The 19,277-nt window shown below is 50.9% G+C and overlaps 1 protein-coding gene across 4 annotated transcripts in view; it reads right to left on the bottom strand.

The window, feature by feature from the left end:
• YPEL1 (yippee like 1) overlaps nucleotides 1-17,957 on the bottom strand; it is a 35,670-nt gene extending 17,713 nt beyond the window's left edge. For 2 of the 4 annotated variants that reach the window (XR_002727875.3, XM_023197982.2), the window contains exons 1-2: nucleotides 17,693-17,900; nucleotides 15,547-15,640 (exon numbers count right to left, since the gene is read on the bottom strand). Coding sequence is in view for 2 of the 4 variants with exons in the window: in XM_023197982.2 (XP_023053750.1) it covers nucleotides 15,547-15,640; nucleotides 17,693-17,731 (133 nt within the window). In the remaining 2 variants the exon portion in view is untranslated. Of the gene's footprint in view, nucleotides 1-15,546; nucleotides 15,641-17,692 lie in introns of all 4 variants that reach the window. The other 2 variants (XM_023197981.3, XM_023197983.2) reach the window with 2 other exon arrangements.
• Nucleotides 17,958-19,277: the final 1,320 nt, after the last annotated feature.

Here is a 19,277-nt window from a genome sequence, read left to right on the forward strand (position 1 = left end):
GAGGTCCGTAGAGTAGTGGGACTCAGGACAGAAAGAGCTGACCGGGGCAGGGGAGTCCCCGCTTCATGGGTGCCATGTTTCAGTTTTGCAACATGAAGAGTTCTGGAGGTTGGAGGGTGGTGATGGCTGTATAAAAATGTGAATATATTTAATGTCACTGAACTGTATACTTAGAAATGGCTAAGACGGTAAGAGTTATGTGTACTGACCACAATTATTTTAAAGAAGAGTGTATCGTTTTTACATTTCTAAGGTCTCATTAACAAAAGAAGGTAAGTCCATGACTGATGCTGTCATCATTGGCACCAGGGACGTGCGCCGAGTTTTCCCGGTGGCACCACCCCAGGTCGGCCCGTGACGGGGCCTGCAGAGAGTCAGGCACACCAGATTTTCTTTCAGGCCCAACAGAAGAGCAAGGGTTTCCCCAAATTCAAGAGCACAGGTCTGGGAAGAAGAGTCAAGCACTAGCAGTGTCTTTACACCTGCTCCTCCTGAAACGCAACCCTCACACCCCCACCCCATGCGACCTCTGTTCTGGCGGCAGCCTGTCCTGTGCCCTTCTGTGGGACGACACCCAGGACAGCGTCCACCCCCCAACCTGCGCAGGCACGCCTGCATTAGAAGGTTTGAAGATGTGCATGGGCACAATGCAGTGTGTGTAACTGTGTGAACGGAAGACACAAATGGCCTGTGGCTGCCACCCAGGATGGAACTGGGACCCGGTCACCATGGTACTGCTGTGCCCTTCCTCGGTGCCCCGGCCTGAGATGCTGCCTAACTTGGACTTGGTGCTTCTTGGTCTTTGCTTGTCCGGATGGCTGTGCCCCGTATGTGGCCCTGAGCCACATTGCTGCATGTTCCGTGTTTTGAACTTGAAACCGACAATTCTGAGACTTCTCTGCTGATATGCAGCCAAGTCTGCCTCTGTCCCCTTGTGCAGCTGGGCCCCCTTCACCTGGTGTCCCGTCAGATACACCGCATGCAGCCAATGATGGGGTGTGGACGTGTATTGGCTCGCAGGCTGGCTACTAAATGGTGCTGCTGTCGCTGTCACCTCTCCTGAGCCACTCGGGCAGGTGTTTCATTGGAATAATCCCAGGAGCAGATGCCCGTGCACCTAGCAGCGACCTCCCAAGTGCTGGTGACAAGGTCATCCTGCCAGCAACGAACAAGAGTCCCTGCTGATCTTTATCCTGCCAACTTGACATGGTCAAATTTTAACATTTCTGCTGCCTGGCAGGTATAAAGCAGCAGCATCTCATTGTGGCTTTAATTTGCTTCAACCTGATCGTACAGGTGGGCACCTTTTACGGTTCCTCCTTTTCAAATCTTTGTCACATTTTCTATTAGCTGCTGGTCCTTTCCTTATTGATTTGTAGAAGTGATAGATTCTGAAAACCAAAGCATGCATTAAGCCATATGGGTCGTGGAATTATAAGCATTACTGGAATGTGGCCATTACTGTGCCTGTGATGGAAACTTCAGGAAACTATAGTATAATGGATATACATATAGTCTACGGATAGATAAAATGGATATGCCATACATACACACACACACACATACATATATGTGTGGATTATGTATGTACATGTGCATTAATGGGTTTCAAGTTCTCTAAAATAAAAAGCGTAAATAGACAAAAATACTATTAAGGTTGGGCGCAGCAGCTCACGCCTGTAATCCCAGCACTCTGGGAGGCCGAGGCAGGCGGATCACGAGGTCAGGGGTTCGAGACCATCCTGGCCAATATGGTAAAAACCCTGTCTCTATTAAAAATACAAAAATGAGCTGGGCGTGGTGGCGTGTGCCTGGAGTTCCAGCTACTCGGGAGGCTGAGGCAGGAGAATTACTTGAATGCGGGAGACAGAGGCTGCAGCGAGCCGAGATCACACCACTGCACTCCAGCCTGGTGACAGAGCAAGACTCCATCTCAAGAAAACAAACAAACATAAACAAACAAACATGCTGCTTACTATGTATAGTTCAAATAAAAAACATCAAAGGTACATTTTTAATTAAAAAAATTTTTTTTAAATTGATTTTATTTTTTTTGAGATGGAGTCTCTGTTGCCCAGGCTGGAATGCAGTGGTGCCACCTCTGCTCACTGCAACCACTGCCTCCCAGGTTCAAGTGATTCTCCTGCCTCAGTCTCCCGACTGGCTGGGACTACTGGCATGCACCACCACACCTGACTAATTTTTCTTTTTCCATTTTTTGAGACAGAGTTTCACCCTTGTTGCCCAGGCTGGAGTGCAGTGGCGCGATCTTGGCTCACCGCAACCTCTGCTCCCGGGTTCAAGTGATTCTCCTGCCTCAGCCCCAGCCTCCCAAGCAGCTGGGATTACAGGCATGCACCACCACGCCCAGCTAATTTTGTATTTTTAGTAGCGATGGGGTTTCTACATGTTGGTCAGGCTGGTCTCGAACTCCCAACCTGAGGTGATACACCCACCTTGGGCGCCCAAAGTGCTGGGATTACAGGCGTGAGCCACTGCGTCCAGCCCTACGCCCAACTAATTTTTGTATTTTTAGTAGTGATGGGGTTTCACCATGTTGGCCAGGCTGGTCTCAAACTCCTGGCCTCAAGTGATCTGCCTGACTCGGCCCCCCAGAGTGCTGGGATTACAGGTGTGATCCCCCGCACCCGGCCTAAAAGGTACATTTTTAAAAAAGAGGTGGTTTAAGATTTCATAGAAACCAATGTTTTGTAAAACTACGACAAGCCAAATACTTGAACCAGGCCTCCCCTGAGAAGAACCAACAATGCCGACAAAATAAGAAGAACCAACAATTCTTATCAGAGGCCCGGGGATGGCTGGATGGGGGCAGATGTTTTCAGGGCAAGAGTGGTTTGGCTCGCCCCTCTGGTTTCTGCTATCCCCAGATGGTGCCTGGCAATTTCTCACTGTTGTCAGCCCCTGGACCAACAATGCCGACAAAATAAAAGGAGGTCCAAAAGCTCACAGTTGATGGATTTAGTTTAAAATGGCGTTAGGCTGACAGCGCCCGGAGGTACCTGGCAGAAGGAAGCATAAACCTAGTTTGGAGGAAGTATCTTTATCCTAGATCTGAAAAATCCCCACAAGTCATTTCTCCAGGACAATGAGTAATGCAGTCAAAAGTAACCACACATTCATGGAAACAATGCCCCAGGAGCAAGGACAGAAAAGGCCAGCAGCAGGACCAGATCCAGAGACTCAACATCTCAACGACCTGAGGCAGACCATGAGGCTCCTCTACTTACTATATTCATAGAGGGAACCGGTAAGCTTGAAACTATATGTAAGGAATAGCGAACGGGAAAAAAAAAATGACCTTGCAGAAAAACAGGAGTAGAAATTCTAGAAATAAACAGCATTAAGCCCAATGGATTTAACAGGAATAAGAGAATACATACACTGAAGATACATCAGAATAAATTATGCTGAAGAAAGAAAAGTGAGAGGCCAGGCACGGTGGCTCACGCCCTGGTAATCCCAGCACTTTGGGAGGCTTGGGGCGGGGGGGCGGTCACGAAGTCAGGAGTTCAAGACCAGCCTGGCCAACATGGTGAAACTCCATCTCTACTAAAAATATAAAACATTAGCTGGGTGTGGTGGCGGGCGCCTGTAGTCCCAGCTACTCGGGAGGCTGAGGCCGGAGAGCTGCTTGAACCCAGGAGGCAGAGGTTGCATTGAGCCGAGATTGTGCCACTGCACTCCAGCCTGGGTGACAGAGCAATACTCCATCTCAAAAAAAAAAAAAAAAAAAAAAAAAGGTGAGAAAGGTGGGAAATATGAGTTTTAAAGCAGGGAGAGATGACATTTATTTGGATTTCAGAAGGTTGAGGCAAGAGGAAAATGGGGTAGAGGCACTTTGTGAATAATTGATGATTGCGGATTCTCCAGAATTAAGGAAAGCTTCTAATCCACAGACTTAAAAAGCCCAACAGTCCTAAAGCAGGATAAATAAAAATAAAGCCACAGCTAGAGAAATAATGAAACTGCAGAACACCAAAGATAAAGGGGAAAAAAGTCTTGAAAATGTCCAGAGGAAGGAAAAATGACCTGTTCAACAGAACAAGCTCCCAGGTAAAACAACAGAACCCCAAAGGCAGCAGAGAAAGGGACTAGTATGATTCTGAAAGATAATAACTGATATCTCAGATTTTACATTCAGTGAAAATATCTTTCAAGAAGTGGGGCAAAGGCGGGACATAGTGGCTCACACCTGTCATCCCGGCACTTCGGGAGGCCAAAGCAGAAGGATTGCTTGAGCCCAGGAGTTTGAGACCAGCCTGGGGAACAGTGAGATCCTGTCTCTATAAAAAAAAAAAAAAGTTTTTTTCAATTAGCCAAGTGTGGTGTCACATGTCTGTGATCCCAGCTACTAGGGAGGCTGAGGTGGGAGGATTGCTTGAGTCCAGGGGGTCGAGGCTGCAATGAGCAGAGACTGTGCCACCGCACTTAGCCTGGGTAATGAGTGAGACCCTGTCTCAAAGAAGAAAATAAAAGAAAAAAGAAAAGAAAAGAAAAGGAGAGGCCAGGCACGGTAGCTCATGCCTGTAAACCCAGCACTTTGGGAGGCTGAGGCGGGCGGATCATGAGGTCAGGAGATGGAGACCATCCTGGCTAACACGATTAAACCCTGTCTCTACTAAAAATACAAAAAATTAGCTGGGCATGTCAGTGGGCACCTGAGGTCCCAGCTACTCGGGAGGCTGAGGCAGGAGAATGGCGTGAACCCGGTAAGTGGAGCTTACAGTGAGCTGAGATCGTGCCACTGCACTCCAGCCTGGGCACCAGAGCGAGACTCGGTCAATCAATCAATCAAAGAAAAAAGAGGGTTGGACTGGCATAAGATACAAAAACAGGACAATGCGACATGAAAGTGAGCCCAGAAACAGACCACAGGTGGCCACAGACAGCACAGAGGGGCACTGCAGCGCCCGGAGAACAGTTTTCCAGGGGAATACTGCTGGGCCACTGTGCATCTGCAGGAGAAGAGAAACCAAGCTGGATCCCATCCCATAAACAAAATCACCAGTTCATCACATTTCTCAACAGAGATGACCATCGAGCAGGAATTTTGTGGAGGAAATGTCTGTACAAAGGTATACACATGTAAACACACACACACACACGCCATCTTCTAAATGAACTCCATTTCTTTCTCCAATATTATGTTAAAGAATTTCTGAAAAAGTCTGCCTACATTGGACATTCCTGATGGGTGATTCCCCAAACCTTAAACTCTTTTTCTTACTAGCTGTTATTAAGTCATCTTGTGCTAATCCTGAAATTTTCCCTTGGGTTTCTTAGAATCAAGGAGAAGACCTCACATTTAGCGTTAACACAGTACATTTTATTAGATCTTATCTGTTGCCCTGAACTACTGGGCCCTTCATGAATCTGAACCCTGCCATCTCTTCCATCTGGCATCTCTTCCATGAAACTTGCTGACATGCCCTGGGGAGGTCATGGGGACAGGTATCAGTTCGGTCACCACCCTCCAGGAGCCCAGCACCATCTCCACCTCTGCTCTCCTGTCCACATGTCCCACATGGTGCACGAGGACGTCATGTGACAACTTGTCAGTACCTTATTCAAATCCACGCATGTTCCACCAACTAATGGAAGAAGTGTTCTGACTTCACTTCTTACTGAACTCATGTTGAATCTTTGTGACATTTTCACCTAAGTTTCTATCTTTTTACTAAAATGAGACTTAAATTAATAAACTTTTGTTTGTCTCTTCTCCTTTCCTTGGACTTCCATTTAACAAAGATACTAAGAATACGAAGTGAAGCAGCTGAGAGAGACAGGAAACTTATTCCCAAACTGCGTATTCAGGTCTCTAGCGTTCAGAATCCCTGCTCCAAGTGACTTGAGTAGAGAGCTACAGAAACGGCCCTTCATTTTGTTCATCATTTAAAAATAAGTAATATCAGCCGGGTGTGGTGGCTCACGCCTGTAATCCCAACACTTTGGGAGGCTGAGGTGGGAGGATCACTTGAGGTCAGGAGCTTGAGACCAGCCTGGACAACATGGTGAAACCCTGTCTCTATTGCAAATACAAGAATCAGCCAGACCTGGTCATGGGTGCCTGTAATCCCAGCTACTTGAGGGGGCAGAGAATCACTTGAACCTGGGAGACGGAGGTTGCAGTGAACCAACATCACACCACTGCACTCCAGCCTGGGCAACAGAGTGAGACTCCGTCCCAAAAAAAGGGGGGTGGGGGTCATTTGCCAAGGGTTTTGTTTTGAATTTCTAAATGCCTAACTGCAGATCATCTTTTGAAAAGCCACAGCCCTCACCCCACAGTCAGTAACCCCTGGGGCCAGCACTAGTGCACATTGCTTGTCCTTCCACAAGGGACACCTGTGTTGGGAGTAACAGGGCAGAGGAAGTGAGGACCCTGGGCAGGAGGGGGTGGCAATGACATCTAGGGGGGTTTTTTAAAATTAACTTTTAGATATGCTGCCCAGGCTGGAGTGCAGTGGCTATTTACAGGCATTTTCAGCCTAGGCCTGTTCACCTCTCTTTAGGCAACCTGGTGGTCCCCTGCTCCTGGGAGGTCACCATATTGATGCCTAACTTAGTGTGGACAACAGATGGGCATAGCGCACTACAGCCCAGAACTCCTGGGTTCAACCGATCCCCCTACCTCAGCCTCCCAAGTTGCTGGGACTACAGCAGTGCGTGCTGCGCTTGGCAGGGGATTTAATTTAATTTTTTTTTTTTTTTTTGAGACAGTCTCACTCTGTCGTCCAGGCTGGAGTGCAGCCGCACGATCTCGGTTCACTGCAGCCTCAGCCTCCACCTCCTGGGTTCAAGCCATTCTTCCACCTCAGCTTCCTGAATAGCTGGGATTACAGGTGCAGGCCACCACACTCAGCTAATGTTTGCATTTTTAGGAGAGACAGGGTTTTGCCATGTTAGCCAGGCTGGTCTCAAACTCCTGACCTCAGGTGATCTGCCCGCCTCAACCTCCCAAAGTGCTAGGATTACAGGTGCGAGCCACTGTGCCTGGCTGGAATTTAATTTAATTAATTTTAATTTTTTTTGAGGCAGAGTCTCATTCTGTCCCCCCAAAGCTGGAGTGCAGTGGCGGGATTTCGGCTCACTGCAAACTCCGCCGCCCGAGTTCAAGTGATTCTCCTGCCTAAGCTCCTGAGTAGCTGGGTCTACAGGCACCCGCCACCACATCCAGCTAATTTTTTGTATTTTTAGTAGACACGGGGTTTCACCATGTGTTAGCCATGATGGTCTTGATCTCCTGACCTCATGATCTGCCCGCCTTGGCCTCCCAAAGTGCTGGGATTACAGGCGTGAGCCACCACGCCCAGCCGAAAATGATAAAATTTTAAAGTCACTTAGGTGGTTTTATTAAACCTAGATGGTAGAAAAAAAAATCACTGACTAGTGTCCTGGCCCATGAAAGGCACTTAAATATCTGGGGAATGAATACTTATCAGGTGTATCCTCATATGGAGACAGCAAAAGTAAATGGGGGTTGAAACATCACTACTGCAGCTGGGGGCAGCAGCTCACACCTGTCATCCCAACACTTTTGGAGGCCAGGGCAGGGGGATCACTTGAGCCCAGGAGTTCGAGACCAGCCCAGGCAAGATAGCAAGACCCTGTCTCTACCAAAAAAAACTTTAAAAAAAACTAAAAAAAAAAAAAGGCCGGGCATGGTGGCACATGCCTGTGGTCCCAGCTCTTCCAGAGGCTGAAATTGGAGGATTGCTTAAGCTGGGGAGGTCGAGGCTTCAGTGAGCTGTGATGGTGCCCCTGCACTCCAGCCTGGGCAACAGAGTGAGACCCTATTAAAAAAATAAACATCAGTACTTTATATGAGAAGTGGCCACTAAACATTGGTAAGCTTGTTAAAAACATGGACCCGGCCGGGCGTGGTGGCTCACGCCTGTAATCTCAGCACTTTGGGAGGCCGAGGGGGGCGGATCACAAGGTCAGGAGATCGAGACCATCCTGGCTAACACGGTGAAACCCCGTCTCTACTAAAAATACAAAAAATTAGCCGGGCGTGGTGGCGGGCGCCTGTAGTCCCAGCTACTCGGGAGGCTGAGGCAGGAGAAGGGCATGACCCCGGGAGGCAGAGCTTGCAGTGAGCCCAGATCGCGTCATTGCACTCAGCCAGGGCGACAGAGTGAGACTCTGTCTCAAAAAAACCAAAGCAAAACAAAACAAAAACCATGGACCCATGGGCACCAAGGAGCCTCTGTGGGCAGGGGCTATGTTGGGGGGGGCAGTTGCAGAGTCACCCCACTCAGACCCACATGTCCCCAGGGTCTAGGACCAGGGTCCCCAAAGAGCAGTGCACAAGCCAGGGCCCTGCCAGTGCTGTCCAGGAAGGACCAGCCGCAGCCTGCTGTGGCCCCAAGCTGGTCCCAGAAGGTTTCAAGAAGGAGTCTCATCTGTTCAGGTACAAGGTCCTTGAGTCTGAGGTCCCCAGAGTGACAAGAATCTTGCCAAAGATAGGCACTTGCCCTTTACATCATGCACTTGCACCTTAGGGTCTGCAAATTCTCAGGCCACTGAATTCTCACAACATCCCGAGAAACAGGCATCCCTGCCCACTAGTGGCCACCGTGGTCCCACAGGTGGGTGCTCACTCCAGAGCACAGGTGCTCTCCTCTACTTGGTCCTGCCTGGCTTGAGAGGAAGGAGCATCAGGGGAGGACAGGCCAGTCCTCAGGAGGGAGGGGACCCTCTGACCACCAGTGTTCCAGGCAGGAGGAAGCGGTGTGTCCCCATGAGGGTCCTGTGTTGCCCCAGGGTCCTCCATGCTGTCAGTGTTCTCTATTTGCTCAAAGCCTGTAGCTCTCAGTGGAGACACCAGCCCTGGTAGCTGTAGCCCAGGCTGCTACCCTCCCTTGCTGGCCTCTTCCTGCACCTGAGCTGTCCCTAGAGCAAGTACCACTGGCTAAGCCTCTCAGCTGTGAGGCACATAGATGCAGCGACAAGCTCAGATCTCAGCTCTCGCCTCTGCCTGGTGGTTTCTCTGAGTGTCACACATCCCCAGTGGTTTCTCTGAGTGTCACACATCCCCAGCAGAGCACACTACTAACTCTTCCTGGACCAGAGTGCCTAGGGCTCTGCAGAGTAAACACTGAAGGCCCCACTAATTACAAAAAGCCTTGTTTCCAACCAAAACAGGCTTGCTGTTTCCCAAGCACACTTCGCATGGGCCTTATTTGGAGACCTTCATGATACAGCCCTGCCCCCAAGGCATCCTCACCTGAAGAGCCTGCTGCCCTGGGCCCCAGCCCTCTCCCAGGTCCCCATCCTGTCTCCTGCCTTGAGTCTGGTCACTGCACAGATGCCGCCCATGCACTTCATGTGGTCTCAGTCCTGATGGCAACCCTTGTCACTAGCCCTCAAAGGGGTCCTGGCAGTAGTGGCCAGAGCTGGATTTGTGGTCACTGAGAGGCATGTCATGTTAAGTTTTAACTTGGCTTTAAATGACAGATCCACTGTTGCACTGGGAAAACCACGACCAAGTTTGGAAACAACCAACGTAAATGGGCTTTTACAAGATCTATCGGCAAATTAGGAACTGCCCTGAAGTAAGTAACTGAAAGGAAAATGCTGGGCAATTCACCAGGCAAATCATCTCCACTTTCGGACACTGTGTGTTCCCAAGTTTGGAGGGCAGCTGCCCTCCATCCCCCCAATAGACATTAATGTGGGGTATGTTTTTAGAGCAAAAACAATTTTCTGGAATCCAGAAATTTCTCTCCTAAAATAAGCCTGTAAAGTTATTTTAAGAGAACGTGAATCAGGCCCATGTCCATATGGTGCCGACAGCACACTTCTCAAGACAAACACACTGAGGAAGCAAACAAAACCAAGCAGCTTCTGACACTCAATGGGATGGACTGCGGACTGGGGTGCCCCTTTCTCTTTTCCAACCACCCCACCAGGTCCTCACCCCACCTCCGAGGCACCTGTGTAGAGGACAGCCTGATCCCCTAAATCCCCAGGCTGATCCACCTACCCCCGGCACTGCCACCACCTGGCAGGTGAGCGCGGGTCCCACCCCCACTACCTCCCCGTGGAGATCTCCAGGGTGTGGTGAGATGGAAAGGGGGCCCCAGGGAGATACGGAAGCCAGCACGTCCGGGTCAGAGGCTGCAAAGTCGGAGAAGAACTAGGGTGTCTGCTGGGCGTAGCGATGAAGGGGCTGGCGTGCCAGGTGGACAGAGTGCCAGGGACAGTGGGGAAGGAACAGTGCTCAGCTCATGTGGCCCTGCCATGTTCAGCCAGGGTTCATAAAGAAAGAGGAATCAGGACATCATGGTCCATCTCCCTAGGGAGGAGAGGGATGAGGGGTGACAGGCAGTGGTGTCACCTGCCCTGGCAGCCATCCCCACAGCTTCTCCACCTCCGTTCCCACTCGGCCACCCCTTCCTTCCCCCCCTCTTCATGGAGGAGGCCTCCCTGCTTTTGGCTGTGCCTCTCCCACCCCTCACTGGCAAGGCACTATCTTTGGGATTAGAAAGATGAAAAGGCCACCACCATCACAGAGGGAATGGACGACGGACAAAACCACCAGCTCCCGGAAAAGGACATGGAGCGGCTCCCAGAGGCTGGCAAGCCAACACCAGCCCTGTCCTAAGCTGCTCACTGTATAAGAATCGTGCGATCAACAGCAGTCCTAAGAGATGCATGTCCTTATTAGCCCCACCATGCACATGGAGAAACTGAAGCCCAAAACGGTTACCCGAGTGGCCCAACGTTGCACAGCCAATGACCTGTGAAGCTCAATTCAAAGCCAGAGTCTCCCCACCGTGGACCATGTTGACCAAGGTGGAACATGCAAGTAGATGTTCAACTCTGAAGGCACACTCATACTGTCTAACACTTAGCAGGTTGGCAATGATTTTTTTTTTTTTTTTTTTTGAGACGGAGTCTTGCTCTGTCGCCCAGGCTGGAGTGCTGTGGCCGGATCTCAGCTCACTGCAAGCTCTGCCTCCCGGGTTTACGCCATTCTCCTGCCTCAGCCTCCCGAGTTGCTGGGACTACAGGTGCCCGCCACCTCGCCCGGCTAATTTTCCATATTTTTTTTTTTAGTAGAGACGGGGTTTCACCGTGTTAGCCAGGATGGTCTCGATCTCCTGACCTCGTGATCCGCCCGTCTCGGCCTCCCAAAGTGCTGGGATTACAGGCTTGAGCCACTGCGCCTGGCCTGGCAATGATTTTTTTTAAAGTTAGGCCAGGCATGGTGGCTCATGCCTGCGATCCCAGCACTTTGGGAACCCGAGGTGGGTGCATCACTTGAGTTCAGGAGTTTGAGATCAGCTTGGGCAACATGGTGAAACCCCGTCTCTACAAAAAATACAAAAGCCCAAACACAGTGGCTCACACCTGTAATCCCAGCTGGGAGGGCGAGGTGGGTGGATCACCTGAGGTCAGGAGTTCTAGACCAGCCTGGCCAGCATGGTGAAACCCCATCTCTACTAAAAATACAGAAATTAGCCGGGCGTGGTGGTGCACGCCTATAATCCCACCTACTTGGGAGGCTGAGGCAGGAGAATCACTTGAACCTGGGAGGCAGAGATTGCAGTAAGCTGAGATTGCACCATTGCAATCCAGCCTGGGCAACAAGAGCAAAATTCTGTCCTGAAGAAAAAAAAAAAAATTAGCCGGGCATGGTCGTGCATGACTGTGGTGCCAGCTACTTGGAAGGCTAAGGCAGGAGAATCACTTAGGCCCAGGAGGCAGAGGTTGCAGTGAGCCGAGATCACACCACCACACTCCAGCACTGGTGATAGAGTACGACCTTATCTCAAAAAAAAAAAAGTTGATAAGGTCAGGGGTGGCCCATGCCTGTAATCCCAGTGTTTTGGGAGGCCATGATGGGAAGATTATTTGAGGCCAGGAGTTCAAGATCAGCCTGGCCAACACAGCAAGATCCCCATCTCTAAAAAAAAAAAAAAAAAAAAAAAAGAATGAGCTAGGTGTGCACCTGTAGTCCCAGCTACTTGGGAGGCTGGGATGGGAGGATCACTTGAGGCCAGGAGGTCAAGGTTGTTGTGAGCCATGATTATGCCACTGCACTCTAGGGTGGGCGACAGAGCGAGACAGTCTCTACAAATAATAAATTAAATTTAAAAATGTTATAAGTTGATAACACCACTGGTGAAGGTGCTCTGTGATCCAGCCATTTGGCAACACCCACAACATTCCTAGGAGCACAGCCATGGACTGGGGGTTCATCTGGGGAGCTCACCTTTGACTGGTGCACATGTGCAAAATAACTGGATAAAAGCAGCTATTACCTGAAATAGCAAAATGTCATCCTATAATAATACTGCCTGTAATAACAAAAGCTTACAAGCCACCTCAAGTTTAACCAGTAGGGGCCAGGCACGGTGGCTCACACCTGTAATCCCAGCACTTTGGGAGGCCGAGATGGGCAGATCACCTGAGGTCTGGAGTTTGAGACCAGCCTGGCCAACCAACATGGTAAAAACTTGTCTCTACTAAAAATACAAAAATTAGCTGGGTGTGGTGGTGGGTGCCGGTAAACCCAGCTACTAGGGAGGCTGAGGCGGGAGAATTGCTTGAACCCGGGAGGCAGAGGATGCAGTGAGCCGAGACTGCTGCCACTGCACTCCAGCCTGGGCAACGGGCAACACAGCGAGACTCCTTCTCAACAAAAACAACAACAACGAAGTTTAACCAAAAGAGACTGGCCAAATGCACTGATAAACATGCATCAGAGACATTTCCATCATGAGGCTTCTGGAGTCTCGCTCTGTCTCCCAGGCTGGAGTGCAGATGCACGATCTTGGCTCACTGCAGCCTCTGCCTCCTGGATTCAAGCAATTCTTGTGCCTCAGCCTCCCAAATAGCTGGGACTACAGGCACCTGCCACCATGCCTGGCTAAGTTTGTATTTTTAGTAGAGATGGGGTTTCACCATGTTGGCCAGGCTGGCCTTGAACTCCTGACTGCAAGTGATCCACCCTCCTTGGCCTCCCAAAGTGTTGGGATTACAGACGTGAGCCACGGTGTCCGGCCCACTCTGACTATTCAAACTCACACATAGTACATGACGTCACAGGTGTGGAAGGGTCTGGAAAAATTTACAACAAAGGGCAACAGTGTGGGTACAATTTGCCTGTGGCAATTCTAGCTTCCCTCTACACACGTCCACTTCCTCCCTACTTGAATTACAGGAGGAAAAGCTCCCCTCCACATTTCAGGAACTGCAGCCTAGGTGCACAATGGGGCCCACCGACAGCATCAAACTACCTGTATGGCTGCCCTGAGACAAAGCTCCATGGCCCTCTAGACTCCCCACCAGCCCCTGCTCTCTGGGGAACTCAAGGGGCCTAGCTCCTCCATTGCCCAGTGGCCCCAGGTGTCTCAGCCCTCCAGGCTCTCTCCTCCATCTCTCCTCCCACCTGTGCTCAAGTACTACCTCTACCACCTCTCCTGAGACTACTGATAATGTGTTTGTACTGAGCGCTTCTTTTCAAAGAATCTGTACTACATTCCTTTTTTTTTTCTACCATTAGTAACAAAGTTGCCCATAACCAAGGTCCTCTAACACATTCTAGTAGAGGTGCTTTCTTGCTAACAACAAGAAGACGGAGCTGTGACTGGTGACTCACGCCTGTAATCCCAGCACTTTAAGAGGCCAAGGTGGGAGGATCACCTGAGGTCAGGAGTTCGAGACCAGCCTGGGCAACATGGTGAAAACCCGTCTCTACAAAAAATATTTAAAAATTAACCAGGTGTGGTGGCATGTGCCTGTAGTCCCAGCAACTCGGGAGGCTGAGGTGATCGCCACTGCACTCCAGCCTGGATGACAGAGACAGACCCTGTGTCAAAAGAAAGAGAAAGAAAGTGGGGGGGGGGGGGGGGGGGGGGGGGGGAAAGAAAGAAAAAGAAAAGACAAGAAAAGGGGGCTGGGCGCGGTAGCTCATGCCTGTAATCCCAGCACTTTGGGAGGTCGAGATTGCGCCACTGCACTCCAGCCTGGGCGACAGAGCGAGACTCCGTCTCAAAAACAAAAAAAAGGAAGAAAAGGGAGGTGTAGAAACTATGTGCAACACTAGTGTTGTTAGGTTGAAAGAGTGGACACCAGACCCAGAAGACTGGATTGAGATAGACAAAAAGAGGTTGAGAATCGTAAAAACTATTTTCTTTATCCTCATGCTAAATAAAGTCTCATCAAACATTGAAGCCTCCCGTCTTGGGGCAAAAGGAGGAGGAAAAAAAAAAAAAAAACCAGATACACAAAGAGGAACCAGGTGAGGGTGAAGCGTTTGGGTGGCGGGGGTGTATGCCAATGCTGCTGAGAAGGCAGGTGGCATCAGGAGGGAGGGAGTAGGTGAGGTTTGGCAACAGGGATGTCATCACCCCCAGGACAAAGATAAAAGAGGGTTTGACTTGCTTTGAGAGGCTTCCCAGGGTTTGATGGAAAATGTGCCATGTGTTTGTTGGCTCTGGGACCTGAAGCCAAGTTCTGCTACCTTCTTTGTAAAGTGGGGTCACATGCAATTTACAGGGCAGTCAGACTACATGAGATGTTAAGGGGTATGATCCTTGGGTACAGTTTAGGTGTCTGACCAGGGTCTCAGGGCAGGAACATGTGTCACTGTTATAGTACGGCAGGGGCTCAGCAAGCCGCTCACAAGCCCTACCAGGAATCCTGGCCCTGGCCCAAGGCCCTGCAGGTGCCAGAGGGCCTGCTGAGCAATGGGGTGAATAATGGCTCCTAACCCCTTCCTGGGGTGTGGGCAACAGTGGCTGGCTCCAGGATTTCCGTTTTACTCTCACCCGCCAACAAGTTTTTAGTACTTAGCATCTGTATAGCAGGTATAATGTCCTGGCATTTGCTGGCAGAATCAATTTCATCCTCTTGACTTCTTTCCTGAATCTATCTTGCACTACTTGCTCCAAAAACCCTTAGCCCCCTATGTCTTGGCTGTTGAGAACTTTCTTCAACCTCCGCTCAAATCCCTTGTCAAAATTCCCACTCCCTAGAGGTTTCACTGATTATTAGATCCAACTACTTAAAACCTTTTACGCAACTTCATTTAACTCTAATGAAGAGCATCAGAGAACAGTTTGAAAGCAGGGGGGCTTCTATTGCTTCTTCATATTCAAAACAATTTTATTAGTCTTCCATGGAGACAAATACATTAAAACTACAGGGTTGGTCAGGCGTGGTGGCTCACACCTGTAATTCCAGCACTTTGGGAGGCCAAGGTGGGCCGATCACTTGAGGTTGAGAGATTGAGATCATCTGGCCAACCTGGTGAAACCCTGTCTCTTTTAAAAATACAAAAATTAGCTGGGCGTGGTGGCCCGTGCCTGTAGTACCATCTATCAGGAGGCTGAGACAGGAGAATCGCTTGAACCCGGGACATGGAGGCTGCACTGAGCCAAGATCACGCCACTGCACTCCAGCCTGGCGACAGTGAGACTCTGTCTGAAAAAAAAAAAAAAAACAAAACAAAAACAAACAACCACACAAACAACAACAACAACAAAACTACAGGGTAGGCTGGGCTCATACCTATAAATCCCAGCACATTGGGAGGCTGAGACGGGAGGATCACTTGAGGCCAGGAATTTGAGACCAGCCTGGGCAACAGAGTGAGATCTTGTCTCTACAAAAAAATTAAAAAATTAGCTGGGTATGGTGGTGTGTGCCTGTGGTTACAGCTACTCAGAAGGCGGGTGGATGGCTTGAACCTAGGAGGTTGAGGCTGCAGTGAGCAGTGAGTGGAAACTGTGCCATTATACTCCAGCCTGGGGGACAGAATGAGACCTTGTCTCAAAAAAACCAATTTGTTTGTTGAAATAAACAAACCAAAAAAAAAAAAAAAAAGAAAAGAAAAGAAAAAAGAAAAAACCTATAGGGTAGCCTCTTTCCCTTTTCCTGCATCCCTGCCCCTTGACACAGGTGCTGGTGGTACTTAGTGAAGACAGGCAAGAATCAAGAATCAAGAACAGATGTTAGAGGAATACTACTCTCAATCTAAAGAAAATAGCTTTATGGTGAGGTGTAACAGCTCAAGCCTGTAATCCCAACACTTTAGGAGGCTGAGGCAGGTGGATCACTTGAGCCCAGGAGTTCAAGACCAGCCTGGGAAACATTAAGTGAGATCCCGATCTCTATAAACAATTTTAAAGTTAACTAGTCATGATGGTGTGCACCTGTAGTCCTAGCTACATGGGAGGCTGAGGCAAGAGGATCACTTGGGCTCAGGATGTGGAGGTTGCAGTGAGCCGTGTTTGTGCCACTGTACTCCATCCTGAGCAAGAGTGAGACCCTGTCTTAAACAAACAAACACACAAAAAGAGAAATGGCTTTATAAATTAGTGATTCAAAAGTGAAAAGGCTTAATACCCAGAGTTTAGTGAGAAGAATACACCCAGGTCAGTTTTTCACCACAGCAGTACAGGATGGTAATGATGGGGAGCACTGGGTGTAGGTTATATTGGGATTGTCTGTACTAGCTCTGCAACCTTTATGTAAATTTAGTTTTTCCAAAATAAGAAGTTATTTTAAAAGAAGACTATTGCTCGGATTGGTAATTAAGAGCGCTCAGTTATTATGTAAGTGCTCAATACGGGCCCAGCCCTTAGGGGTTCCCACAAGTAGATGACATTCTACCCCGTAGGACCCAAGAGGAGGGACCGTGAAGGTCTTGGAGATCCTTATTCCTCAAACATGCCACTACCACTGCCTCCCAAGAGCCCACAACTGAGGGGGATCAGTGCATGATTATAAGACTCAATGACACCAGGATGAAGCACAGCTCCTGGCACCTGGGAGATGCTCAGCAAACATTTGTCACATCTATACCTTGCTCAGGTGAGGTGCCTGGAAAGGCTCCCCAGGGGTGGCAAACCTAGCCTTGGGAGCTGGGTAGGGATTCAGGAGTGTCAGGGGCTGGTGGGTGGGAAGAATAACATTCTTAGCAAAGGAAACATCAGGTTAAGGTGGGTATGTTTTAGAGGAAGAAGAAATGCAACGGAACAGAAAAAGCGTGGGGCGGGGAAATTGATGTCTTCCATGTTCATTATCTGCCAAAAATAGAATCTCAGTCTTTTTTCCATCCTTATAACTCAGTACATAATTTGGACATCAAAGATGTCAATCAGAAGCAAGCATGGGGGAGGCAGACCCTGTTTAGCTCTCTGAAGCTCAGGCTTTTGCAATCTCTGTTAATGAAACCTATGCCACAAGTGGTAAACACCGAGGACGCTCCATTTTAGTCATGATCTTTATGTGGCAACTTGAAAACCTTTTCCGCCTGATAAACATTCCTAGGAGACCTCTTTTGCCCTCATTTCCTTGCCCAGTTGAGGCTATATTTTTAAGGAAGGAAAAACCAATAATCTGGGATCTTGTCCATTTTCCCTATATCTTTTCACGGTGGGGCGGGAGAAGAGGGGCAGCGGGGAAGGTGGAGAGAAGAAACGGCGGGGGAATCAAAGATTAGGCGTTGTTGTCTGTGCCAAAACGGAGTGAGCCCAATATCAACAAATCAAAATCCAAAATGTAACAAAAAAGTCACAAGCCCGCCTTGCTCGCACCCCCGCCCGCCCGGACGCCCAACAGGTGCTTCCCGGGCCCGCCCGCAGCCACAGTATCCTTGGGTGGCCACAAAGTAACCGCCCGCGCAGCTGCAGCCAGGCCCGCCCGTACTCACGGCCGCTCCGCGGTCCGCGCCCCGGCCCGCAGCGCCCATCCGGCCCGGGCCCCGGTCAGCGCGGGCTTGGCTCTCAGGCGTTCCCGGCGCGGCCCGGGACGCGCTGAGGCCGTTAGCGTCTAGGCAGGGCGCGAGGCATCCTCCCGCCGCCGCCCCGCGGGCCGCCTGCCCTTTGTTTTGGAGCCGTGGCCCGGCCCAGACGCCGTTAACGGCCTCGGAGCGCGGCACCGGCCAATCAGCGCGCCTTGTCGCCAGCGCCCCGCCCTCATCCTGCCTCCGTTCCGCCCCCCAGTCCCGCCTGCCCCGCGCGTCCCCGCCCCGCGCGCTCCAGGCCAAGGAGCTCCGCCAGCTCGCACCCGGCCGGGAGCGGCAGGAGCGCACGTGCCGCGGGGCGCGCCGCACTCCCATTGGCTGGCCCGCCGGGCGCGGCCTCGGGGCCAGCCTGTAAGGGCCGTGGGCTGCGGGGGCGGGGCCGCGGGGGGGCGGGGCGAAAGCGGGAGCGGATTCCCCGAGGAGCGCCGCGCGCGGGCGCAGACTGGCCGGGCCGGGACGCTCGGCCTGCGGGGCCGGCGGTGGTGCACGCGCGCACTGGGAGTAACACCGGTCACCCGTTCCTCCGGCTCGCGGGGATGGGCTAAGGGCGTGCGGGGCCCGCAGCTCCGGGTGGTGAGGCGAGCTTGCGCGCAGCCTCCTCGGCCAGCGCCGTGCACGTCCCGCCCGTCCGCGCGGTCCGCCGCGTTCTGGGGTCGGCGGCGGAAGGCGGTGCGCAGGGCGGACGTGGAGGCCGAGGCGAGCTCGTGTGCGCCGGTCCAGGGTCCGCCTTGGCCGTACCCCTCCGCGGCCGGGTCCCCAGAGTGCAGTCGTCCGTGCTGTCCCGTCCCCACCACCCTCTCTGAACCCAAGGACCGAACCCCCCAGGACCCCCTCGCCACGGAGGACCCCCACGGGTCTGCGTCTGGCCCCTCGCTCTGCTCTGGGACTGCCGCGTCAGACCCGACAGAAAGCCCTTTCCTCTGGGTAGTGCTCTCGTCCCGGCAGCCCGCGCCACCCCCCCATGCCTCTAATATCACTGTTTTCTTGGTTCCGTATCCCCTCTTTAAAAACAAACAATATGAGGCCGAGACGGGCGGATCACGAGGTCAGGAGATCGACACCATCCTGGCTAACACGGTGAAACCCCGTCTCTACTAAAAAATACAAAAAACTAGCCGGGCGAGGTGGCGGGCGCCTGTAGTCCCAGCTACTCTGGAGGCTGAGGCAGGAGAATGGCGTAAACCGGGAGGCGGAGCTTGCAGTGAGCTGAGATCTGGCCACTGCACTCCAGCCTGGGCGACAGAGCGAGACTCCGTCTCAAAAAAATAAAAAAATAAAAAAATAAAAATAAAAATAAAAACAAACAATATATCTGTATATTATTTGAAAAAATATATATATCTATATATATACTTGAAGGCTGGATGCAGTGGCTCATACCTGTAATCCCAGCACTTTGGGAGGCCGAGGCAGGAGGATCATTTGAGCCCAGGAGTTCAAGACCAGCCTGGGCAACATAGACCCTGTCTGTACAAAAAAAAGAAAAAAAAAA

This window comes from Piliocolobus tephrosceles, chromosome 19, assembly GCF_002776525.5.
Source record: "Piliocolobus tephrosceles isolate RC106 chromosome 19, ASM277652v3, whole genome shotgun sequence".
NCBI lineage: Eukaryota > Metazoa > Chordata > Mammalia > Primates > Cercopithecidae > Piliocolobus > Piliocolobus tephrosceles.